The 26,908-nt window shown below is 43.6% G+C and overlaps 1 protein-coding gene across 1 annotated transcript; it reads left to right on the top strand.

Annotated features, from left to right (window-relative positions):
- Positions 1–658: 658 nt before the first annotated feature.
- On the top strand, positions 659–26,536 carry NRDC (nardilysin convertase). Its single transcript, XM_005521150.3, has 31 exons — positions 659–1,002; positions 4,977–5,286; positions 5,473–5,554; positions 6,127–6,280; positions 7,970–8,043; positions 9,423–9,518; positions 10,475–10,597; positions 11,978–12,035; positions 12,986–13,059; positions 13,251–13,320; positions 13,681–13,758; positions 14,189–14,309; positions 14,389–14,447; positions 15,024–15,078; positions 16,316–16,420; positions 16,679–16,802; positions 17,283–17,369; positions 17,972–18,091; positions 18,807–18,858; positions 19,939–20,089; positions 21,102–21,229; positions 21,564–21,726; positions 22,418–22,449; positions 22,732–22,870; positions 23,259–23,306; positions 23,597–23,649; positions 24,282–24,365; positions 25,294–25,384; positions 25,668–25,784; positions 26,012–26,101; positions 26,323–26,536. Exons 1-31 carry the CDS (start codon positions 659–661, stop codon positions 26,515–26,517), a joined length of 3,477 nt encoding a protein of 1,158 aa, XP_005521207.2. The 3' UTR covers positions 26,518–26,536.
- The last annotated feature ends 372 nt before the right edge of the window (positions 26,537–26,908 follow it).

The raw sequence follows: 26,908 nt of genomic DNA, 5'->3' as shown, positions 1-26,908 counted from the left end.
CGGGGCGGGAGGACGCGGAGCGATGCAGAAAGGCCACGATAACCCAGGGGCCTGGCGGTGCCCTTGGGAGCGCCGGGGGATCCGAGCCGGGAGGCAGAGGAGCATTCCCGCTGCCGCTCCATCGGCATGGATATCCACGGAGCGGAAAGCGCAGAGAGCTGCCGAAGTGGCCGCGTACAGAACAAAGCGTGGTTTCTGTTCAGCAGCCGCGGGTGCTCCGCTGTTCGGGACACACCGCGTTCCACCACAGCGGCAACTGCGACCCGGGCAAACCCGGACCGCCACGCCGCCAACAGCCGGCCCCGAGAGCTGATTGGTGCTTATAGGCTTGAGCGACAGCCAGCCCGACCAATCGGTGAAGGAGCTGGGGACAGGAGGCTGGCTTCCGCCAGCTGGCTGTTGGACTATTCCAAGGCAAAAGCAGGGGAGCACAGCTCAGGCGGAGGGCGGGCATACTCATGGAAACGTGACGGCGCACAGAGCGGTCCCCGGAATATGGATCCATTCTTTCGCCTTCTGCTCATCCCTCTGATTTCTCTGCCCTCTCCCCCCGGTTCTTGAAAGGGGCCACATCACCCCTTTCCCCTCCCCCATCTTGGTTTCCCCCACCCGCTTACGCCAGCAGCCTTATCTTCACCAATGGGAGCCCGGCGCAGCCATGCGCATGCGCAGTCTCGCGGCCGCCCTCGCTCGGAGCGGGCGGGCGGCGGCGGCCGGGGGTCCCCGCGGGCGGGCCGTGGCCGGGGGCTGGCGGCCGGGACGGGCCGTTGTCCGGCCGCTGTGGAGCGGCGCCAGCGCCGCCATGCCCGGCAGGAACAAGGCGACGTGCGGCTACGGCAGCCAGGAGCTTGCGGTGGGACAGCAGGCCGCGGAGGGCGGCCGCGACGCCGGGGGCCGCTCGCCTCATGGGGACGAGGAGGAAGAACGCGCGGGGGCCCGTCCCGAACAAAACCTCGGTGATCCCGACATCGTCAAGTCCCCCAGCGACCCCAAGCAGTACCGGTGAGGGCGGGAGGGCAGGTGCGGGAGGATGAGCTGCCGCCGGGGCAGCCCAGCCGGTCGGTGGGGTGGGCCGGCGTCTGCCCGGCCCCTGTCCCGGCCACTGCTGGGAGCCCGGGGAATGGAAGTCGGGCTGGTCACGGTGGCCGGGACAGTTGGGTCCTGTCTGTGATAAAAGGAGGCTGGCGGCCCCCCGTGTGTGTTTGTCCTGAAGATGGGCTGCCTGATGTGTGTGTGGGCACGGGGCGGGAGGATCAGCCCTTGTGCTCAGGCTGCTCGGGGTTGGGTGTTCTCACACAGCAATGCCCAATTCAGGGTTAGTTTGCAGCCCTCGGCCCGGCAGCTCCTCTCCGAAAGGGTTAAATGCAAAGTGTGGTTTAAGTATTTCAGAGCAGATTCCAGCTTAAAAACAGTTACTCTTCTGTTTTAGATGAGTTTCTAAGTTTTAACACAAATGTATCTGTGAGCTGAGGCAAAATGCTTTTAGGCTACCATTTTGCTTGTGTTTTTATTTCAATATTTCTGAGAAATACCACGAAAAGTGATGAAAAAGATCAACTTCCCTGAGCACAACCCACAGCATCTGTGGCCCAGTGAGAGACTTGGATGAGAGCTCCAGCAGAGATTGAGCTTTTTGGATGTTGTAAGGCATTCTGTTCTTGAAGGGACACTCTGATAACTTCTTCCTGTAAGACAGAAGATTATCCAGCCCTTGTTAGAGCTGCTTTTTCAAAATTATCTTTACTTTTCATGATGTCTAATCTGTGCAGCCAGTGGAGAATCTGCTGCCTGAGCCTGGAACTGAATTTTGGATTTGCAGATTCCGTGCTGGCTGCCTGAAGAGGACTGTGCCCATTGGCTCAGGGAGAAATTTGCTCCCTCCCTTCTTGCCCTACTTCCTTGCTGCTTCCTCTGGATCTTTGCCTGCCTCTCCTGATGGCATTCTTACTCATGCTCCTCTCTGGCAGGCTTGTCCTCCTGCAAAGCTCACAGCTGTGGATGCTGTTAGCTTAAGGAACTTCTGCCTTTGCTGCCTGAAGCAGCACACTGGTGGATGAAGCATAGGAAATCCATTGAAAGTTATCACTACCTGTTTTGAGGCTCAGGAACCTCCTCTGCACGTGAGAACTGGGGAGGGCATTTGCTTATAGCATAAACTAATAGCAAAATCTTGCAGAAATCCTACTGTCCATCCTTAACAGAATTTTTCAGGTAGAAGCAGAGATTTGTATCCTTTTAGACTGATTTCCGTGTGTGTGAAGTGAGCCTGACACAGCACGGACATTATCCTAATGGAAGAGAAATTCAGTGTGTCTGGAAGCAAAGCCACACTGAACTTGTGTCCAGGTGTGATGTCCCAGACCTCCTGAGGGAGTGTCCTGGCAGCTGATGTGATGATGCTGTCACATTTTCTCCTCTTCACACTTCCGTGATATGTGCTGCAGCCCAGTCACAGCGAGCCCGCTGTGTCTGTGTCTGGTGGCTTGAGCCTTAACTTGATGGAAAATGTCATATTTTGCCTTCTCAAATAATGATCACTAAATCAAAAGAGCTCTGACATAGATTGCAGGATGTATTTTCAGAAGAGGGTTTGTTGGGACAAAATATTTGTCATGAGAAAAGTTTGATCATTAGAACTGTAGTGTGTAGTTACATTTACCAAAAATGTGTGTTTTATTTACATTCATCCATATATGGAATTTCATGGTCTTATATTTCTTATAATTTGGGAAATTAGAGCATTTCTCTCAGTGTTTACCATGCACTGATATATATTTCAATATTATCTTCTAAACAAGTGTCAACGAAAAACTTTGTGTGAGAACAATCCTATTTAAACTTACTCAGGAGGTTTAAGCAGTATTTTTAAGAATTTGAATTTTATTTTATAATTTGGCCTTGCATCAATGCTGTATAGTCCTTCAAAAAAGCAATTGCTCTGTGCTTGCTTCTGTTTCTACCTTATGCAATTGCATTTTTTGTACTGTATTTTGCATACTAGTGGATATTAGTTACATTTGTCCTTTTCCATTGGACCAAAACATGGAAAAAGTAAAGAACACCTGTGTCAGTGGTGTCTCTGCTCTGTATAACCTAAGCTGTTTAAATCATCTTGGGGTGAAATCCGAGAGCCTCCAACAGCGCCGTGGTTCAGCCGTGTCCTTGCTGCCGGGTGCTTTCTGTCCTGTGTGCAACACCCACGGGCCTCCAGATGAGCAATGTAAAATTAGTATAATCTGCTCCATTAGCTTAATGGGGCTGTGTGGAAGGGATCAACAAGAGCTGCTGGATGCACCTGGCTGAACAGCTTTATAGGACATTGTTCCTCGGGAAGAATAGCCCCATTCTCTCCTCTGCTTTCCACCAGTGCCTGCTGCTCCCTGGGAGGCTGGGTTTTTCCAGGAGCTGTGCAAACCTGCAGAGCAGAGTTGTGTGTGAAGGAGAAGGAGGTGGTGTTTGTGCTGGAAGGTGCTGTCTGGGGCTTTGGCTCTCAGCTGCCCAGAGGCTGAAGTACCCACGTGTGCAGCGTGTGTTTTAGGACGTTCAGGAGTGCTGCAGCTGTGTAGTGGGACACATGTACCTGGTGAGAGGAAGCAAACATGCTTTCAGAATGCAGGAGGTATTAACTTTGTTCAGACATTCCAGCACTGTCTGTGTCTCCTGCAGTTCATCAGAGCATCCCTGCAAGTTACACACTGTGTGCTGTAGTTTGAGTCAAAATGCACTTGTGCTTTTGATTGGAGCAAATTTGTCCTGCTCAGCAGTCTTGCAGCAAGGAAACTGGGTGTGATCACAAAACCCTGGCCAAGAGTAAGCGCTGTCACTTCCCCTTGGGTGACTGGTCATGAGTCATAACCTTAACACAATTATCAGATGTTTGTTCATTAGCTTTTTTCATAGACTTGATAGTCCAAGAGCTGTGTGCACATTGCAGGGTTCTGACCTGGAACAAACTCGGGGTTGCAGTAGATAGCCTCTAAAGGCCCCTTTCACCAGACTATTCTGGGATTCTGTGCTCTATAACTCAGATTTTTCTGGGAGCGTGGGATGTGACCATGGGTTTGTTTTATTCTAGCTTGCTTTTTTTGTGTGTTTTTGCTGGATCAGATACTACAGATATCACACTAGTTCATAGGGTGGATGAAGTATTTTCTGGACCCTGCATTCCTTCCTTTTTGCTGCTGCTGTATTAGCCAGTGCAAGCTCCTGGCAGGGATGCTCTGGCTAATTTGACAGATTGTGACTCTGTTCCAGATTTGATGGAAAATGAATACTGATGAGGGCTCTCATAGTGCAGAGCATTGGTGCTTGCAGTCCTCAGAGTGAAAAGCTGTAGAAGAGTGCTGCACAGAGGGCTCGTGGTGTTTTATTTATATGTATACGCACATTTAAAAACCTTTGTGCATGTATAAACACACACACAGACCTGTTTATTGCCTCTTGACTGGAGCCCAGCCTGTTCCCTGTGACTGGTTCTGTGGAGCCTGCAGAGGAGCTCTCTCCTTTCTAACACATCCCTGCTACATCTGCAGATCCCACTTATTAGAAACCACTGATGAAAACAAAATCAAATGCTCTGGGGTCTACTTAGAAGCAAAGACTAAGATCTTCATTTTGTCACATAATATCTGTTTCCAAGAGCCTGACAAGCCTAAAAGATGATTGAAGTTCGGGTTTGCCTGTTCTGAGTGAATGTTTCAAAAAGAGAGGAATAAAAGCCAAAATTGGTAAGCTTGACCTTATGGAGAGAACGGCTTCTGCTACTGCTCCAAACTGCTTCTTATTCCTAGAGTTGTTGAATAGCAGAGGAATGTTTTCCTGTATAAATGGCTATAAACTGCTCAGTCTAATGCTACCATTAGATTTTCATTAGGAAATCATTCTCAGAGTATTACAGGAAATAATGAAATATTTGCAATTCTGAAAATTCAGATTTAGGAAATTAATGTATTCATTGCATATAATTATTCTTTCAGGTATATCAAACTGCAGAATGGCTTATGTGCACTTTTGATTTCGGATTTGAATTACTTGGATGGTGCCCCAACATCTTCAGAGGAGGAGGAGGATAATGATGATGATGATTCTGAAGAGTGCAGTGATGAATATGATGACTCTGGAGCTGAGATTGAAGATGGTAGAGAAGATGATGATGAGTGTGATGCGGGGGATGAGAGTGAGGACAGTGATGGAGATAATGAGGATTTCAATGATTCTGATGACAGTGAGTTAGAAGAGCTGGCTGAAAAGGAAGAGACAAGAAAGAGAGGTTGTTCAGAAAAGCAGGTATGTACTTGAAGCTGTTGAGTGCAGAAATATGCAGTGAACTTTCTCAAGGTCTGAAACCTTGTGATTAGGTGTTCAGACAAGACCTTTTTATTGTGCCTGTCCCAACTGATTCATCTTGTACTTCTCATTTTCCTGAAGTGTTTCTTGAAGCACCTTTTACTGAGAATGTTGTATTTTCTCTAGTCTGCAGCAGCTCTCTGTGTTGCTGTTGGCAGCTTCTCTGATCCTGAAGATCTGCCTGGATTAGCACACTTCCTGGAACATAGTATGTATCTGCTCATCTTCTCCAGCTTCAGTGCAGAATGGGTGTTATGTAGCTCATTTCTGAAGTATTTAGTATAATTTCCTAATTTGGCTATTAGAGAAATTAATTTCATGAGCTTGTGATTTTATACAAATACTGACTTAATAAGGAGTTCTTAATATGGGAGAAAGTCTCATACACTTTGCCAAGCTATGCATTAGCTTATATCAACTTTATTTGTTACCCATTAAATTGAGGGGAATTATGTTACCTGTGGCTTTACAGACCAGGTTGGAGCTTACAGACCTTTGTCTCCTGGTAAAGGCTGATGAATTAGTAATGTGGACACAGAAACCACGTGAAGTTTCTGACCAGGTGTGTTTCAAAATACTGTTCTTGCCTGGTTGAGGCCAGCCTGGGAGGGCACTGTCAGAGGCAAACTACAGCAGTTACTGGGCAGATATCCAAGCTGTTGGTATCCAGTAATTTCTTCCGCCTGTGAGCTGTGGGTCAGTCACAGAGAGGTTGCTATAGCTGCAGTCAGGATTAACAGATAATGTCATCTTGCTACTGTTGGTGATTTTTTGTTGCAGTGGTTTTTATGGGCAGTTTGAAGTACCCGGATGAGAATGGGTTTGATGCATTCCTGAAGAAACACGGGGGTGGTGACAACGCCTCAACGGACTGTGAGAGGACAGTGTTCCAGTTTGATGTGCAGAGGAAGTACTTCAAAGAAGCCCTGGATAGGTAACTTTGTATGAATGGTGATTAGGTGTTAATTAATGTCTGTGTGTGCCTCAGGAGCTTGGGTGAGGTTGTCCAGTTTTCATTTTGGGGTGATCAAAGCTATTGTTGAACTTTCATAGCTACCTGCACTGCAGCAGTGATACTGAATATAGGAAAATGCTCTTTCCCTCTGGATGTGTTGCTATTTTTTTTTGCTGTGGGATTATGTAGGACCCATGTTTAAGTCTTAATGCATGCAGCTCTTTGATTGTTTTAGCAGTCTTAAACTAGTGGCATTCATGCCAGGAGAAATGTTGTTGTGCAGTGTGACAACTGATCAGAGGGGAAGTGCTCCCAGAATCCCAGTGACTCATCCTTTGAAATACTTGTCCTGGTAGAGTTACTGCTTTTTCTAAATTGTTAGGTTTTTTTTCAGGCAGCCTTCAAAGTTATGGTACAATGTGTGTCTCACAAGGAGACATTTAACCCAGTGCAGGTTATTCACTGCTGGATGTATCTTTTGCCAGAAAGTGCTTGACTTGCTCTTTTGTGCTGTTGGAACAACAGACCTCCACTGGTTGTCAGGGTTTCTTTTAGCAAGAGGAATTTCTCATTCACAGGGGCATAGCTGAATATTCTTGATGCCATAAAATATCTCAGGAGGAGAGTAGGCTGTGCTGCAAATTTACTTTGACACAAGTGCAAGTGTTTGCACATTTTTCTGAGTATAACCTAAATTTTACTTTACTAGGCAAATTTCAGCTTCCATTTGCAGATTAATGCAGATTTTTTAGATGTTTGAAAGTGTGGAAGAATAAAAAAAATATAATTGCAATTTGTCACAGCAACTTGCTTAGTGCAGAGGAAAACAGAAATTAGGAGCTCTGTAGAACAGCGTCTCGTACAAAGGAGATAAATGAGTGCTGGGAATGAATTCTGCTCATTCAAGTACTTGTGGATCTGAAGAAATGGAAAGACCTCACCTTTCAGTTGTCTTGAGTATAATGGGTCTTCTGGCCGTAGAACTCCATCAGGGATATACTTGAACCTTTTATTGCTCTTAACCTTTTGCTTCAGCCAGTTCAGGTTTTCATTATAAAACCTCAGCAAATAAAATAGAACTATTAGATTCTCTGGCAGCCTTCTGCGGAGTCTCCATGCACTGCAGATCTGTCCCTTTCCAGTGCTCTGCTCTCTGTGGATACAGAAGAAATTTATCTGGATGAAAACACTTCTATATATGACTTCTATAGTAGATAATAAAATTGTAATGGATGTAGAAACTTGTGTTTCATGACAGTTTGTTTCCTGGAGTTAGGAAGTAACTTCCCCTGTGGTCATGTTGTTCCTGAGGAACAATTGGGGACTTCCTCTGAAGCATCTGATACTGGTCCCTATTGGCTCCAGATTCCAGACTTGCCTCATCTGTTGTGATCATTCTTCGGATGTAACTCAGATAGTTCTGCACCATTAGTGCTGTATCCTACTGCATCCAACCAATCCAATCCCACTCTGGAGCTGGGAAGCCCTGCCCTTTGCTTTCTGATGGCTTTTATCTTTCTTTAGACATTTTAGTCAAGAATGACATAGCTTGTACTAAGTCAAGTGACTTTGTAAACCAAAATAGTAGATTGTTTGATCTAATGACTGGGTTTTTGCCCTAGTTTAGTAGTCACTGAAGAAAAGTGTATGGATTTTTCTGTTCCATAGGTGGGCACAATTCTTTATTCACCCATTAATGATCAGGGATGCAATAGATCGAGAAGTGGAGGCTGTAGACAGTGGTAAGTAAGAGCATCTTTTTCGGTGTGTTTAGCTTCTTAAAGCAAAACCTAATTTTTAACACTGTGTTTCTGTGTTGAACTCTCCTTCTGAGCACTTCAGTCAACTTCACCTAACTTTCCAGAGAGATTAAACACTTGAATTGAGGCTTTGTGGCTGTTAGACATCAGTGGCTTTTAGAGGAAGGAAGACTGGATGGTAGTGCCAGCACTGAGAGTTTCTCCTCACGTTTTCATTAGTGAGAAATTAGTAATGTGGTTTGGCAGTTACGTGAGCTTGTGGGTGCTCTGCAGTGAACTTTAACTCCAGCACAGCCCCAGAGTGCTCTCCAATCCTGTGCAGAGTTAACACAATAAGTTGAGGTGATTTTACTTGTCTCCTTATTCTAACACCTGAATAACTAAAAAGTCTCTTCCCAGAAGGAAATTAAACAAGGCAAAGGAGTGAGTGGAGTGTTGATTTTCTAATATGTGATGAATACTCCCAGACTGCCTCTAAAATGTCACTGTTTTAGGAAAAAAAACATTATTATCCCAACTGGTTCAAATATTTATTCCAACTAATTTTCTTTATCTGTCTTCTGGCAAGGAAAAGTGGGAAAATTTGATCTTTGAATTTCGATAAATGTCAGTGTAAATAAGGACCTGCCTTTGAGTTAAGGTGTGGTTCTTCAGCAGCTTCAGCCATTTTACACCTTGGTGGTGCAGAACTAGCCCTTCCCTTGCAGTGACACCGTGATAATGTGCTGCCCAGGAAATGGTGTCAGCTTGCTGAGCTGGCTGCAGGAGAACCCAGCCAGAGGAATTAGTTTTCAGCTCTGCTGTATGTGTTTGTTATTACCAGTAAAACAGGAGCAAGAAAATGCAGTTCAGGAAGCTGAATTGATTTTGGCAGAGCCCCATATTTATATTAGTGTAAAGTGGTTGTAAAACTGCATTTTTAGAAACTTATCTTGCTTACTTTTCAATTGCTTATTTCAGTATTAGACTAGAGGTTGTTCTGTGTGATGTATAGTAGAAACAGGTTTGTAATTGTTCTCTGGCTCTCACTGCAGGGCCTGATCCTCTGTAATATTGATGGCCTTTTGTCCCCATTGAACTTAACATATTCAGAGCATTCAGACAGGACAAGTTGGTGCTTTACATGATTTTCCTGCTTTAACCTTTCTTCTCAGCAACAAGCTCCATTTTTCCTCTTACATTCATTACTGCTAGCAAGTCCTCTTTCTTTTTTCACTACTTCATTCATACATTAAAAGAAATTCCAGGCTGCATCTGTGTGGTATGTCTCCTTTTCAGTTTGGCTGGGATTTGTGCTTTGTTTTGTGGGAGCATGATGTCAAACTTTGATGCATGCCACTGCAAATTCTTGTAATTAACAGAGTATCAGCTAGCAAGGCCCTCTGATGCAAACAGAAAGGAAATGTTATTTGGGAGTCTTGCCAGGCCTGGACATCCTATGAAGAAATTTTTTTGGGGTAAGTCCTGAATTTCTGTTATAAAACGGTAATGATACCTAAACTTTTAACCACTTTAGAAGTTTGAGTGGTTAGATGCACCAGCATGAGCTGTCATATCACAGCAACCATTAAACTTGTTTAGAAGAGTTCAAGCAATTATCCATTTTACAGGAAAATGGTTGGGAATAAAAGCAGCTGTCTCCTTTTCAAGATACTTTTCTTTCTGGTACTCCTTTTTGCTGATGTTACAGCTGGGTTGCCCAAGGTGTATAATTACGGAACTATCTCTTAACACAAAGGTGGTGCTCTCTTGAGTCATCTCCATCTTGCTTAAGCTTGGTTTTTTTGCTATTAGAATTTCTTGGAAAAACAACCAGAAATAATTTCTATGTCTGAGGAGGCTTTTCACAGTAAATAATTTGCTGTTGAACTTCCACAAGTTAGACCTTCACAGGCATGTGAGGGGAGCAGAATGGAAATTTGTCCTTCTCTGGGACAATCCAGTCCTCGCTCCTTCACCCTCATGGTGCTGGTGACTGTGTAAATAGCAGTGTGATTGATGGGTGTTACAGTCACCAGCTTTGAAGTGTAGCTTGTTTTTATAAATTTCTATGGTGACATACACTGAACTTCATATTTCCTCCTCTTTTGCACTCTGATATTCTGCAAGTTCCATTGATGAGGGAATAGCTGGCAACACAGAGTGAGCTGTGTAGCCTGTGGGAGATGTGATAATGCAGGAGGACTCTGTTCTTCCTTGTCATAAAAATATCAGCTGTCCTTTGGATAAGAACCAAAAATCGAAAATACCCAGTTCCACTTGACACTCCTTTCACTCCAAATCTCTGTTAGGTACTTTTAATGTGCTTTACCATGATTAGATGTAGGGAGGAAAGGAAGTTCTCAGGATGTCTGAGTAAGTCTTGCTGTAAGTGTGTGGATAACTAACCCTGCCTCCCCTTTGATGTTTGCAGGTAATGCAGATACGCTCAAACATGAGCCCAAAATGAACAATATCGACACCTACACCAGGCTGAGGGAATTCTGGCAGCGCCATTACTCTGCTCACTACATGACTTTGGTTGTCCAGTCTAAAGGTAACTCCTTAAAAACATCCTCATTGCTGCTGCTGGTGCTTTTGGAACTAGTCCAGCTGTAGCCCAAGCCAGTCTAGTGGCTTGTCCAGTCCTGCAGAGGGTATTTATATGTAGATTTTAGCCTGGTTTCCAAATGAAACAAGACTTGAGCAATTGTGCTGTGTTATTGTCATCCTGCTGCTTCTTGAGAAACCTTTTGAAGCTGTTGAATAGGTTCCGTATTAGCACAGAAGGGAAAATCTCAAAGATAACATTTCAGAAATAATCTTGCAGCAATGAAGAGTCACTTAAATGAGTTAATACTGCTTATTTCTCTGCCATCAGCAGCGAAAATCCTCAGCAAGTGATGGGGAGACTGAGTCTGAATCTCCCAATTGTCTTGTTTGTCTAGGAGGAGTAGAGGTTCTATTTTTTTCCCCCGTAGCTTGAAAAAAATTTTGCAAATGGATTTGAATTTAATTTCAGTGGAGAACTGCAGACCTATAGGTTGTTTCTGCTGAGAATAGAAGAAACACATTTCTCAGAAGTTATTCAAGTTAGGTTTGTGTTTAGGGAGGAGTCTTGTTGAATACTAAAATTGATTGCAATTCCCATCTCTAAAATGGAGATGGTAATAATAGAGGCATTCTTTCTTTTCTTCTCCTTTGCTTTTAATTTTGGTCTAGACAGTAAAATACTTAGGGGTGCTGCATGCCTCTTAAATAGTCATTAAGCCAGGGATAGATTGTAATATTTTCTATGGTGATTGGGAAGAAAATGGTGGTAACTGATAGCCAGCCAAGTCAACTTTGAATTTCCTTCTCTGTTAAACCGAACAGCGAATCCTCCCCCTATCCCATCCAGCCTTTTTTTACTGCTGTTGTTTACATATGCAGCACCACTTTTGGAGTTCAGAATGGTTGCTTAAACAAGCAAAGTTTTTATTTTTAAAATAAAATTCTGGTTTGTGACTCATTTCTCTCAGAAAAGAGGATGGGGAGAAGGAATCCTTCAGACTGCAGGACTATGTTTGAGGGGGAGAACTCCTGTGTATAATCTGGAGAGTCATGGAATGAATTGCAAGTACTGGTGATTTTGTAGATCCCTAAGACAGTAATTCCTTTTCCCAGTCACTCCAGACACTACTGAACTTTAAATCCCAGTTGTGTCAGCCTGGGATTTGAGCACTCTACACAAACCCAGAGCTGTGACTGCAGCTACAGCTCAGCAAATGTTAAGAATTGGCTCAAACCAACAGCTTTGAAGTTTGTAATTTAGAACTCTGCTGTTTTCAAACACACTGACTTGCAGCCTCTTTGAAATAACTGAACTGGTGAGATAAGGTAACTTGTCTTAGATCTTCAGGAAACTGTATTTCTGTCTTTCTTCTCTCTTTTTTAGAAACACTGGATACGTTGGAAAAGTGGGTGACAGAAATCTTCTCTGAGATCCCAAATAAGTAAGTTTCATTTGATGCATGAAGACATTGCAGATGATAGAATTATCTCTTCTTAAAATGACATTAAAAAAATCCCTTACTGGAGAAACAAAGGAAATTATCATTTGTTAATTAACATTCTTATCTGGGGAAAAAGAGAGGCAACTTTTAAAATGAAAGACCACCGTTAATTGTTCCAGGAAGACTTTGTTTCTGCGTAACAATTATTCAGGCTTTGAGCTGTGTGGTGCTAACTTGAAGCAGTGTTTGCTTAATATATGCTGATGCCTTGACTTTGTGATAAGTCATTCAAACCTAGATTATCATTTCAAATTGCCTATCTTTGCTTTGTGTCAAAAATAATTAGAAGCAGAATTAATTAACACTGTATCTGGAATTTAAGTATCGTCCTTAGGGTGGCAATGGGTTAGAAGTAAATATTTTTTTTAATGTTTCACTCCAATATGCCCTCTAAAAAGGGGGTTCTGCAAAAGTTTTGCCAACTTGAAAAGCATTTTATTTCCCTTTTGCAAGATGCTTGTGTCTGTGGTGCTTGGAAATGCTCTTGTGAGAGCCTAATGCCATTCAGAGACACATTTGTCTGTCCTGGCCACCCCCCTCCTCATCCCTCCTACCCCACAAGACAATCCATCAGGATTCTCTGGGTCCAGGATGAACTTGGGATGTTGTTTACTGTTCTTGGCTGTACGGAAGCAAGTTTTGTGCTGTTACTGTCTTGTACAGAGGGAAGGGGAGGTGTTGGGGTGGTATCTCAGTTAATGGCTTGGTTGTGTGGGCAGGCTGCCTCCCAGGGTACCTCCCTGGGGCTAGGGGGTGCTGGGCTGGACCCTTGGAAAAGGGCCCTTTCCAGGCTCTGGTGTTCTGCAGAGCTGTGGTCCTGATGCCTTTGAATATCTCAGTGTAGCCTTGAACCCCTGCCAGTAACATCACATTTCCATTTTGCCTTTAAGTGGTTTACCCAAACCCAGCTTTGGCCATCTGACTCAGCCTTTCGACACACCGGAGTTTCACAAACTTTACAGAGGTAAGTGAAACAAATTTAAATATTTTGAATACCTGAATACTGAAAGAAATTTTCTCTGGGTGATCCAGATACTTTGTAGAATAGTTCTGTTTGGTTTAAATATCTTCTAACTCTTCTTTCTGCATTATGTAAATTTTCTTACCTCTTTCTCATCATGTATATTTATAATTAATCAATTTATTTGTGTCCAGTTGTTCCAATCAGGAAAGTTCATTCATTGACCATCACTTGGGCACTTCCCCCACAAGAACAGTATTACAGGTACACTGTGCTGCATTTTACTTCTACCATGTTTATGCTGTGAATAATTTATTGACTTTCACAGCAAACCAAAGAATCTCATTTACTTGTCTAACAGATTACTTTGGTTCAGCTAGGGGGGCATTTTAAAAATGAATTAAACTGCTGCAGATATGGTTCCCTTTCCTCACTGACTCAGATCAGTCATTATGTTCTGAACTCCCACACTTTCAGCTTATTATCTTAATTCTGCCTGAAAATGCAAAACTTGCCCTGAAGGAAGAGACAAGTGCATATTTTAATCATTAACCCAGTGATTTGAATTCTTTCTGTGAAATGTGTTACCTCCTGGCATCTAATCTCCTCCAAACTTTCTCTTAGGGTGAAGCCTCTTCATTATATTTCCTGGCTGGTGGGACATGAAGGCAAAGGCAGTGTTCTTTCTTTCCTTAGGAAAAAGTATGTGGTTTTTAAGCACGGTTATTAAATGCTTTGATCTCATTCAAAAACAGATAAACTCTGTTTTGTGTATTTATATTTTCTACAGATGTAAAAGCAGGCCAAGCCTGCCTTTTTGTATCAGTGTTTTGTAGTGATATTCTGTAAGGTGATGATAAACCCAAGTAAGAAATAAATGGGCTTTTTGTCTGATATTCATGGATCAGCAGTATCTCTGACTGATCTTTGAGTTCTCCAAAAGATTACTTAGCTTTTTCAATATTTTTCTTGAATTCTGTATCTTGAAGTCACATCCTTAAACTGGAAGAGCTTTGTGTAAACTGTAAATGGATTGAAAGCCTCTGAAGTAAAGATGGACTGTGATATACTGGGTGTAACTAGGCTCAAAGCTGAAATGATTAATTAATGAGTGCCTTTCACTCTTCCATAGGTTTTGGGCCCTTGCATTGTATGGAGGAAATGGAGAGACAGGATTTGAACAGAACTCCACTTACTCCATCTTCAGCATTTCTGTGACTTTGACTGATGAAGGTTACAAGCACTTCTACGAGGTATGGTGTCCTGCAGCTTGTTTTTCCTGCTGTTTCCCTAATGTCTGGAGAAAATGAATCTGTTCCTTTCTGTCTGCAGGTGGCCCACGTTGTGTTTCAGTATGTGAAAATGCTGCAGAAAAGGGGGCCAGATCAAAGGCAAGTGTTTGCCACTCCTGCAGATATTTGTGGTGGTGTCCTTCTCCATTATCCTGTTATTTGTAGTGTCTGCACTTTTTGTGGAGTTCCTGGAGCATAAACAGGGAGTCACTAGTAAAGCTTGTCTGTGTGGAGAACATGTCAGTTTAAAAAGAAATTTCTAACTGTTCATGCTTATTTCTTAGTGTTTTTAGTTTCACTTGTGATGTGATTCCTTTTGTTTAGTAAGGTAGTATAGATGTCAGGTGCAGTTTTGTGTTCATTTTAAATGAATTTGTTGAGCCAGATCTGTGGAAGTTAGGTTCTGGTGTTAGCTTTTATGTTAATTTGGTATCAGACTTTGACTCTTCTTAGTTAACTCTCCTTCTCTTTGGAAAATAGAAGAACTTTCTGCCAGTTCTGAGAAAAGCTGTTTTGGGAAGGGCATTCAATACTGGCTTCTGTGTCTTGCACCTGAATGAATCATCCATCTCAGCATTGTTGCCTTTCCTAGAAGGCTTCTTTGTTAATATTCTTGGTAAATGCTGTAGAATAATGGAGAAAATCCACTTCTATTATCTTCTTCCTCCTTTGCAGAATATGGGAAGAAATACAAAAGATTGAAGCTAATGAATTTCACTACCAGGAACAGGTATTTATCCACTGTTCTGACATAGGTAAACCGTGAAAAGTATTACTTTTTCATTTTGAAACACATTTTCCAAGTTCTATTTGAGAAGAAATACATTGTGCACTTAATGGGGCTGTATTTGGCTGAAAGGAGATGTATTATAAGCAGAGAAATACTGAGATTTTTCCCTAACGGAATTTAGTGTTGATTTTTCATTCCATACCTGCTAGGTAGGCTTGTTTTCAGTTTAGACTTTCTTACTCCTACTACATTTAGCCATGTTCTGTTTCTTACTAGGTAACTTGTTTTTTTATCCTTTGAATGGCACTGAAAATTCCTTTTGGGAAAACAGATCCATCCATACAAATACTACATACAGAAGGAACATAGATTTGTGTGTGCTTTTGTGACGGGGTTGTGAATCCCAGGGGCAGAAGAATGACTTAGTCATGGCACCCCAGTTTTCTGCTTGGTGGATGGGAGCTGTGCTAAGGAGTGATGGTCTCAGAGGCAGGGCTTGGCATAATTGGTTAGTGGGTGCCTAGGAGAGGTTTAATGATTCCTCAGGTGTTTGGTGTCTTAAGAAATCCTTGGGTGTTTTTCCCACCACATTTACAAGACACAGATGTGCCAAACTCAGCTCTTTCCAGATGTACTGTGCTCTCTGTCTGACCCAGAATCTGTACAGTCTGATGCTGGCTGGTGTAAACACCCCAAAAGCACTTAGCGAAAAGCTGAGCAGCCTGGTCCTCTAGGCGGCCTTACCCTGCTAAAAGGCAATGTGTGTTTCTTGTCCAAACAGGAGAGCCTCCTCCTCCTCACCCTGCACATCATGGCAGGGGGCTGGGGAAGGGAGCAGAGCCAGAGGTACTCGTGCAGCAGCAGCAGTTCCTTGCCTTGTACTTTCCAGGTCACTTCAAGTCTTGAATTGTTGCAGGACTCTGCTTGTGTCCCCTGAGGCAAGGAGTCCATTCTCCTGGGTCTTTGACTTAGTAGATTCCACGACTGTAAAATGCATAATCAAGGTTTCTTCTACAAAGATATGTCTGAAACTTCAGGATTCTCAGAGTAGACTGAACATTAGATATGGTTATGAAATACATTTAATTTAATAACTGAAACTAAATGCTGTAACAAGCACAGCATCCAACATCCATCATGCTCAACAGATCTGACTAGTCAAGCTCTTCTCAGAACAGAAAATCAATATCTTGGGTTTCTAATTATGTGACAAATAGCTTTATTTCTTTGCTTGCAGACAGATCCAGTTGACTATGTGGAAAACCTTTGTGAGAACATGCAGTTGTTTCAGAAGGAAGATTTTCTAACAGGAGACCAGCTCTTGTTTGAATACAAGCCTGAGGTAAATGTTCTTTGAACTCTGATTATATGTTTTGCTATAAGGAAAACATGTGCATACTGTGTAATACAGGATGTGTATAGGCATTTGTAATTAAACATGATGCAGGCACAGGTTTTATATTAATGGAAGCACTTGTATTCAGAAAGCAAATCTGTTTTGTAAGCTTATGTCTTGTTGTTCTTACATTCCATCTGAGAAGTCTGCCTGGTCAGGCAGTCAGAGCTGCATTTGAACTGAAGTATTGTCTGGAACTTGTAGATCATTGCTGATGCCCTGAACCAGCTCAGCCCTCAGAGAGCCAACCTGGTTTTGTTGTCTGCTGCCAATGAAGGCCAGTGTCACCTCAAAGAGAAGTGGTTTGGGACTCAGTACAGCATGGAAGGTAAAACAGCAGCAGGAGCTGAGAATGTCTGATTTCTGCCTTAAAGGAAGTGAAAGGGTTACAACACAAAATACATGTGCATGGAGGCAGGGAAATGAATCCTCAGTGCTTTATTGAGCTCACCATTAGTCTCCGTGGCACCCAAAACTGCTCTTTGTTTGGTGCAGTTCCTTTGGGAGGCAGAGGTCCCAGTGAGCTGCACTTGGCTGCCATTCAGGGGAAAGAACACCAACAATGGAGCACAGGGTGTAGGGGGAGCTGGGTTCCTAAGGCAGACTTGATTTGCTTTTTAATAGGACTGCTTCAGTCCAGCTCTAGAAGATTTTGTAGGAAGGGATTTAGAAAGAGTCCTGAGGAATGGGGTGATGTTGCAAAACTCCTGTGATACTGCAAATCTTTCTGGAGATAGGGAAAAGATGTCTGGAAAATGGGATGGCCTTCCCTTCCTGTTGAACTAATGCATTTCATGGTTTTTAACAGATATTGACAAGTACTGGAGTGATTTATGGAGCAGTGACTTTGAGTTAAATCAGGATTTACACCTTCCAGAAGAAAACAAATACATAGGTAAGGCACCTGGGCATGAGTGAAATCTTCCCCAGTGATTTATTTGAGAATTTGTTGTGGTTTAGAAACAACCTAAACTGGTATCAACTGGTTTTTGCAAATTAAAAAAACATGAGCACTCTCTGTTCATCTGGATTTTATTTACTATTCTTTTATTTATAAGCTTAAGAACTGAGTTATTTTAAGGCATATAAACTTACAAATGATAATGCCATTACAGAGCAAGCCTTGCAATCAGTGAGAGTTAACACAGAGCTCCAGACATCTTATTAGAGAATTTTATTTGCTTAATCCTCCTTTTTCGGAAGGCATCTAAATACCATCTGCCTTTATTGCCAAAAGCAAATTAAATGAAAGCCAGGACTTGTGTCCTGGATGGAATGTGATGCCACCACTTCTGCTCTGCTTCTGAGCCACTGTTCTGGTGTGGAAATGAAAAAGAGATGTTCTTTGGGTCCAGGAAAGTACTGTCAAAATAATTTAGAAAAGTGGAGGGGGAAAATGTATTTTTTGCTACTTTAGAAGACTGAGATGAATTGAGCCTGATTGTGTCTGTGAAACACACTAACCTGTGGTTTTGATGTGGTTTTTCTCTTTGCTAGCCACTGACTTTGCTTTGAAAGTTGCTGACTGCCCTGAGACAGAATATCCTGTCAAAATACTCAGCACACAACAAGGCTGTCTCTGGTACAGGAAGGATGATAAATTCAAAATCCCAAAAGGTAAATCCCTGAGGGCTTTCTGAATAGCAAGACTCTGTTTTTTACCAGCTGGAATTTATTTGAAGGCAAATAACCCCTGGTGGTGTTCACCATTTAAACTGAAGTGCCTGCTGTCAGCTCTTCCATGGTCCTTTTGATATGTTTATTAGATACAATAAAAGAGAAGCAGGTGAACCAAGGCAACAAAGACACCCTGCTGATACCTCAGGTTGAAAAGTGGAATCACTGGAATTTACTGACTTCTCAACAGTCTGTGTGAGGACAAGACTGGGCAGACAGAATATGCTGCTGAGACAAGGGCTTGAGAAGGAAGGAGCACATTAATTAGAAGGGGCATAGTCTCTTCTACAGAAAGAGAAAAATACAGCCTGGATCTGAAACAAGGGTGTAAAATATATTGCTGCTTTCAAGCAGAATGTTAACAGTTTTTAGTGTCTCTTAACCAGAAGTTTCATTTTCTATTTATAGTCATGCCATGGGAGTATTCTGCAAAGCACAGCTTTGTTTTCTAGTATTTGGTACTTCAAAGGGAAGATTTTTTTGGAATAAGAAGACGTTTAATGATGACTTAAGAAAAAAAAAGTGTTATAGATTAATGACCCTTTTCATTAAACTCGAATTGTCACCAAAGAGCAACTTGATGGAAATATATTTGAGTTCAGAAAGTTGTCACATTCTACACAATTTCTCATTTAAATTTCCTTTTCCTCACCAGGTTATGTTCGATTCCATCTGATCTCTCCATTGATACAGCAGTCTGCAGAGAAGTGAGGATTGTGCTATTTATGCTTACCTTGCAGAGTAACTAAATTACCATACCTAGTGAAAAACTGGGAAGAGACTTTAATTTTAAGCAGGAATAGAATAAGGTGTCATTTTCTCATGTCCTTCCACTTCGTTGTGGTTTTATCTGCAGTTTGGTGATGGTGGTTCTGCAGCAGGTCCTGCCTGTAGCAAACAGAAGTGTAAGGAGTTCCATGGTGTGGTATTTCCCAGGGCAAGTCTGGGAAAAAGTCATCTAACAGCAGCAGTGCTGCTCCTGAAAAGAGCAGTGCACAGTCATGTCCTGAGCATGTCCCAGCATCCTGGGGAGTCTGCAGGAGCAGAAGAGGCTGCAGCAGCCTTGAGAAACCAGCTGTGGGTCAGGCAGAGCTCTGGGTGCAGTTCTGGGTCTGCTGCACTTGCCTTGCCTCAGGCTGCCATTGCCACTTGTAACCTTTGTCACAGTGCTGTTGCCACAAGCCTGCTAAGACCTGCACAAATCATGTTTTGGGAAAGCCTTTATAAGTCTGTTTTCATGAGGGCTGTTAGTTTAATCTTTGAATTGGAATCCCAGCAATAACAAAAACCTGAAAGCAGGGACTGTAATTTCCTGGTTGTGTAGCTTGCTTTGCTCTAGCTTACTGTTATTTTTTTGCTTTGGTAGATAAATAATCATCTCATTACTCAAGTATGGAGGATAACTGAGTTTATCTGTCCCCTGTACCTTTACACAAAGTAAAATAATTCAGTTTGCTGTGATTTTTCCATGCTTTGAGCATTGTCTTGTTAAAATGTGCATTCTTACCTTGAAAAAACTTTAAATCTTGTGAAGCTGGAGATTGCAAGGAATTGCAAGGAATAGCTGAATGTCCAGATAATTTTTAAGTAGTGTCATGTGCTTTCTGCACAAAGAGAAACCTGCATTCTTGATTTGTGTTTGTTTTCGGAATTTTTTTTTTTTAATCTCATTTTACACAAATTCCATTTCTATTGGAATTCACTGCATGTACCATCAAGCTTAACTTTCATATTACGGCAATCCTTTTTAAATTTCTCTTTAACCCCCTGTCCTTTTCTCCCTCCAGCATAGTCTTGTTTGATACATTTGTAAACATCCTTTCCCACAACCTGGGGGAGCCAGCCTACGAAGCAGATGTGGCTCAGCTGGAGTACAAGCTGGTGGCTGGAGAGTACGGCCTAATCATCCGAGTGAAAGGATTCAATCACAAACTACCTGTAAGCTCTGCTCATATCCTCACTGCTTTTATGCCTGCAGCTTTGCAGCATGTGTGCTTTTCTGGAGCCTTGAATGGTTGGATGAGGTGTTTTAACCAGAAAAATCAGTCTCTGGCAGGGTAATGCAGCATATGTGCTGCTTTTTCTTGTGCTTACGTGTATAAAGATGGAGTTGTGTGAACTTACACAAGCTCAAATTACTGACTTCAGGCTGACTTAAATCTTCCTTTAATAACTGTACTTCCATTAAAATTTGAACAGCTTTTCCTATAAAAAGAGCTTTTCCCATGGCCATGAAGGGGATTGGAGCCTTTCTAAGTTGTGCCTGTTCGCACGATGTGTGGAGATGGCTCTATAAAGAGATTTTGGTTTCAATTTGACTGTGGAGATCCAGCTTCTGAGCATGCACATTTTGGGTGCAGATTTTCTGTGTTGGCTTGCTGACAGGATTGGGGCATCCCTGTTCCCATTCCCTAAATGCTGGCCATGTAAGACATGGCAGGCACAGAGAGGACACTGAAGAGGAGGCAACCATCAACTTTCATTGCAAGAGCTTTGCTGGAGCTTTAAGAACATTAATTACCTGTCAGACTTACTAATAGGAGTTTTAACAGAAAAAGACAAATATGCAAGCAGCAGGTCTTTTAATCCTGAATGATGTCTTTGTTGTGATGTCATTGTTCTGATCAACTGTAAAAGGAAAAAATGGAATATTGAATACAGAAATGTTGGGGGTTCCAGGCTAGATTTGTTTCAATAGCATATGGAAACTCCTATTGATTTGGGATATTGAGTTTATTCACTGTATAAAAACACTGTCCTTCTGAAATGGACACTTGGGATAGAACTGTTTAGTGAAGAACATCTGGTAGAATGGAGGAATGTGCTTTGGTAATGCTCCACGTCTCAATGATAATTTTAATAATGATAATTTTATATTATTGTATAGCATTAAATTGAAATTGGTTCTTAAACCAACAAAAACCCCAACTTAAAACTGTTCTCTTTACAGCTTCTATTTCAGCTCATCATCGATTACTTGTCTGACTTCAGCTTTACTCCAGCAGTTTTTGAAATGATAACAGAGCAGCTGAAGAAAACATACTACAACATCCTCATTAAACCCGAGACTCTGGCCAAGTGAGTTCTCGGGGAGGGCAGCAGTGGCTGAGCAGCAGGTGCTGAGGCTGAGCTGAAGAGCTCAGGGATCCCTGCTCTGTGCTCACAGTTCCAGGCTTTGCTCATAGCTCAGGGAGCCCCAGCAGCTCTGCAAGCAGCAGCTCAGACACGGTGCCAGAGCGGACACCCAGGGAGCTGCTGTCTGGCCGTGACCTGGAGCCAGCAGCGGCTGCTGGGGGAGGGCACAGTCAGCCATGGGCTCCTGGGAACCCTCTCCCTGCCTGCAGTCAGGAATGTCACCTCTGGCATCAAATAGCTCCTGATGTGCTGTGGTTGTGTTCCCGTGGCCCTGCAGGGACGTGCGGCTGCTGATCCTGGAGCACGGCCGGTGGTCCATGATCGACAAGTACCAGACGCTGATGAAGGGGCTCTCCATCGAGGCCCTCTCTGCCTTCGTCACCGCCTTCAAGTCACAGCTCTTTGTGGAGGGTCTTGTGCAAGGGAACTTCACCAGCAGGGTGAGTGCAGCCTTGGCAGCTGCAGTGCTCACACTGCTGCTTCAGAGGGGCTTTAGCACACTGAACTCAGCTGGCAACTGATGCTGCCTCTGTGCTGGCAGTCTGGAGTCTCATGGGTACTGGGCAGCTTCACCTCCAACACCTCAGGAGTGTTCCTCCAGATAAGCCAATGGCAGTCCACAGTTGCCACTTTGAACAGAAGTTTCCAGGAATTTGGATTTAAACTGCAGATAGGAAAAAATGTAGTAGATGCCTGTAATCTATTTCTCCTGTTGCCACCATTTTTTTTATTGTTTGTTGTATTGATATATTTGATATGATATGAAATTCTTGCAGTGGTGCCACAGGTGCTTCCCTCAGAGCACATTTATCCTGGGAATTTGATTACCTGCATGGTTTGGTTAAACCTCATTGAGTGCCAGACACATGGAGTAAGGATAACTGCTGCTATTTCTTTGGCTTGTGCCTTCTTCTGGAGACATTAAAAAAATAAGACTCTCTCTGCAGTGTGGTGCAGAGGAGGCTGGAGGGACTGGGAACAACGTGAGGAAGCAGGGATGTAGGGAGCAGGACAGCTCAGCTGTTCTTTGATTGGGGCTCACTCTCTCAAGTGCTGCACTGAGATGTGTGGTTGTGAATGGGGTGATCATTCTCTTCTAAATAAAACTGATGTCTTTGCTTTCTTCCCTAGGAAGCAAAGGATTTCCTGAATTATGTTGTTCAGTGAGTATATCTTGACTCTTTAATTGCTTATTATATGGAAACTATAATCAAGATAAGATTCTTTTCTGGAGGAGGGAGTCAGAGTGGGAGTCCCTGGGAATTCCCTGCTTCCCCCTGGTGTTTGCAGGAGGCTGTTGATGGTGGCAGTTGAGGCAGATGTAGTTCTACTTTGGGGAAGGGGAAAATAATGTCAGAGCAAGTGTGTAAATGTCTGGATGTTGCTCTGGTTTTGGCCGAGGTGTGAGCAGGTGTTTGATGTTGTGCTCTTTGTGCTCCCCCCAGAAAGCTCCAGTTTGCTCCCCTGGCCCATCCCTGCCCTGTGCAGTTCCGGGTGGTGGATTTGCCAAACACTCACCTGCTCTGTAAGGTGAAAACTCTCAACAAGGGTGATGCCAACTCTGAGGTGACAGTCTATTACCAGGTAAGGTGTGCTGGGGCTGTGCTGGCCTGGTCCCTCTGGCACCTGCCCATGCTCCTTGAGAGCAGGCTCTGCACAGGGAGGGCACAGAGGGGACACAGACACCTCATGTGAGCACAGGCCCTGTGCCCCAAGGCTGAACCCAAATAGAATTCCCTGTGGGGGGTTCCCTAAAACCAGCACCTTCCCTTCCTTGGACTGGTGCTGGGAGCTGGGTTAGTGCTGTGATCGTGGGGGCTGGGCTGGGCCTCAGGGAAAACCAGAACTTTCCATCTGTCCCTGCTGTGATTTGTTCCTCAGTGCTGTAGTCCAGGCTGAGGTGTGTGCCACAAATCACCTTGGCCTGAGCAATCACATTAAACCCACCCTAAATTCTTGGTTCCCTTTCCAGTCAGGTGCCAGGAACCTGCGGGAATACACCCTGATGGAGCTGCTTGTGGTAAGTTTGTTTGTGCCTCCTAATTCAGCAGTGTCTCCCCTGAAAACAGCTGAGGCCACGAGGCCAACTGGCCCCAGCATGTTCCTATTGCTGCCCCTGGCTGAAATCTTTGGGTGGGGGTCCCCAAATGCTGCAGTGATGGACGCTGCAGGAGACTTCTTGTAGCTCCCAACCCTCTTAGTGCAGTGGTTGTAGCTGGCTGGGGGCACTTGAGTGTTCCTGTGCTCTGTGAGGAGCCCATGAGGGGCTGCAGGCAGTGCCACTTCTGCTCTAACTTTGTGCTGTTTCAGATGCACATGGAGGAGCCTTGCTTTGACTTCCTGAGGACCAAGCAGACCCTCGGGTGAGTTCACTGGGGAGGAATTCTCCTGCACCTGCTCCTACACTCCTGCTCTAACTGTTCTCTGGTGTTTTGACTCTGGAAATCCTTCCTGCACAGTGGCTAATCCTCAGTTATTTTAATGGAAACAGCAACATCACCACTTTAAAAACCAAAAGCATCCATCAATATAAGCTGCAAGCCAAGTTGCTTTTGACTTCTGTAAGAATTGCATCTATTATCAGTGTGGTAATGTGGAATTATTCAGCATAAAGTTGTTCCTTCCACTTCCACACTCAGCCCCCTTCCCCAGGGCTGTTTTCACAGCAGCTCTGTGGTGCTGAGCAGCCTCCCTCGGAGGCACTCTGCTACCTCAGGAAACTAGAGCAGGCTTTTCACAGCTCTGGGTCTCTCACTCTGCTTGGATTAGTTTGCAGGAAGGCAAATACAAACACTCCAAGTTTAAAAGGATTCCCTAAAGCTGAGGAAACACTGAAAAGCAGCAGTGCAGAAAATGAAGAAAATAAGACTATTGCACATTTAGATTTCAGATTTTTCTGTTTAAAGTACCAACACTATTTTAACTTGCAGCACGTCCTATAAATGGAAAGTTAATTGTGGATTGAGTTCATTGTTTCATCCTTTTTTCTTTGAAGCTACCACGTGTACCCCACCTGCAGGAACACTTCTGGGATTCTTGGCTTCTCAGTCACAGTGGCAACCCAGGCAACTAAATACAAGTAAGTGCTCCTTGGGGAAAGTTCTTCACCACTCCCAGCCTTGGCTGTGGGACTCACCTGCTCCCAGTTAAGAGTTCACTCCTGTTTCAGGCCACAGAGGGTTTTTTTAATTCAAGGGGATGGCAGAAGGGACAGTGCTGACAGTCACAACATCCTGACTCAAAAGCAACACCTGAATAAAACAGTAGCTGTAGGCTTCTTAAAATTGCAGTGGTCCTGACTTGAATAGTGAAAAGTGATCTCAAGACTAAGTAAAATATCCCCCTCCCTTTTTGAAGACAGGAGTAATCCTATAAATCCTCTGTAGCTGTTCCTGTGGCTCATGTTCAGCAGGCACAACACTGTTATGGTTTTATTTAAACCTAGGCCTTTAAACTGTCAAGCATTTGACCTGTCAGAGTTAAAGGGTTACTTGAAAAATGTGCCACTTGTGAAAAATAACACTGTGTCAGGGAAAGCTTAATTAGCACAGTGCTGCTGCCTCTAATTTTTACATTTGGATGCTTCTATTACTGAGGTCTGTGTCATCAGTGAGGGTTTTAATGTGTCAGAAACCTCAGGCCCCATCACATCGCATTTTCTTTCAGTCTTGCTCCTACAGCCCGTAACTCTGCAGGGCCCAGGGCTGCAGCTGGGGACACCAGAGCAGGTCCCCAGCAGCATCACAGCAGTGGCTCCTGAAGTCCCTGTGTACAGCAAAAAATGAGGGCACTGGCTTTATGCCCTGATACCAGGAGAAACTGACCACCAGGTGTTCTCAGATGAGTGAGGTTTTCTGGGGATGAGAGAAGTGAGCCTGTCCCTCCATCATCATTTGGGGGCTGCTACTTTACCCCTTAATATTCTTATATTCTTTTGAGGATTTTTTTTTTCTTTTTTTTTTTTTTTGCTTTGTCCTGCCTTAATTAATTACTTGTTTCCCTTTTAGTTCTGAATTGGTTGACAGGAAAATAGAGGAGTTTCTTTCTTGCTTTGAAGAGAAAATCAAGGATTTAACTGAAGAGGCTTTTAGCACCCAGGTAAAACTTCATCTTGAACTTTCAACTGTATAATTCAGTTACATCTCTCTGGTGATTTTCTGAGATTTTTCTGGACAAAGGCCTCACCTTTTAAAACCTGTCTCTTGCTCTGTTCTGCTGTTGTTCTCCAAACATCCATTCTCTGGCCATTTGCAGTCAAGTTCAAAAAGCAAGGAGCTACCTCATTAATGTAATTTAGCTTTTCTTTCAACTGCAGTGACTGTGGTGGTAAAACTAAGGTAGTTTTAAATCCATTAGAACTAATTGTCTTTTTCCCATGTAGGTAACAGCTTTGATAAAACTGAAAGAATGTGAAGACTCCCACCTTGGAGAAGAAGTGGACAGGAACTGGAATGAAGTGGTGACCCAGCAGTACCTGTTTGACAGGCTGGCACGGGAGGTGGGTGTCCTGCAGCTGTGGGACACAAAAAGCACACTGGCTTTGCACCAGTTTCAAAAGCATAAATGGGATTTAGGCTACTAGTGACACACTGGGTGTAAAATTACATGTTATTTTAAAAAGGTTCTTTTATCCACTGGAGTAGAGGTTGCAGAGAAAATATTTTTATGTTTAAAATGAGTTGAATCACCACTGTGCTGCTAAAACCTCCTTCCTGTGGGTTTCAGATTGAAGCTCTCAAGTCTATTACACAAGCAGACCTGGTCAACTGGTTCCAAGCTCACAGAAGCAACCAGAGGAAAGTGCTCAGTGTACATGTGAGTGTCTGTCAGCTCTTGTTGCCAACTGTGATAAGCAGAGTGCAGTCAGGGTGTGGGAGAGGAGATCTGTGCTGTAACTTTTACTGTGGTTACCCACATTTTCTACATTTATAAGCAGTGTTCTTGTTAGAATCGCATTTCAGTATCTCAAGTTAATTGTCAGGGCAGAGAAACACTGAATGAGATCCCAGTTTCTCTTCTGGTACCCTTTTTTCCAGGTGATTGGATATGGAAAGCATGAAGGGGACTCAGAGGTGACAGCTGTCTCAGGACAGAACTCTTCATCTGGTGAAATACCTCATCTTGTTTTATTGCCCCCCTCCTCTTTCATGAGTGACATTACTTCCATCAAGGACATCAAAGCCTACACATCAACTCTGAATGTTCTCCCTTACCATAAAATATTGAAATAAAACTGATATCTTGCCCTGCCCTGCTGTGTAATACAGGTGCTTTCTGCAACATCAACATTACAAACCTATTTTTATTAAACCAGAGCTGTAGTGGTAGCTGGGATGAAGATGCCCATTCAGACACTGAGGAAGCTTTCCTCAAGTTTCCAGCCAACCTCTCATCACCTTCCCAAGTTCACCAAGAAGAGGCACAGCCCCGACTTCCCCACGGGTGCCACGCTCTCCTCTCCAGCTGTCTCGAGCTTGGTGTTCAGCCTGGCTTGTACCATCCCTGCAGTGCTGCAGCAGCTCCTCAGCAGCAGTGAGGAAAGGATCTATCTACAAGCTCCTCAGGAAAGGATCTGCAGTGCTCCCGGAGCAGTGACAGTGGGTGGGAGGGAGAGAAAAGCCC

Source organism: Pseudopodoces humilis, chromosome 10 (genome assembly GCF_049639895.1).
Source record: "Pseudopodoces humilis isolate 2021_Gansu_Grassland_sample_001 chromosome 10, ASM4963989v1, whole genome shotgun sequence".
Lineage (NCBI taxonomy): Eukaryota > Metazoa > Chordata > Aves > Passeriformes > Paridae > Pseudopodoces > Pseudopodoces humilis.
The sequence above is the reverse complement of the archived record's forward strand: the minus strand, read 5'-3'. Positions and strand labels throughout refer to the sequence as shown.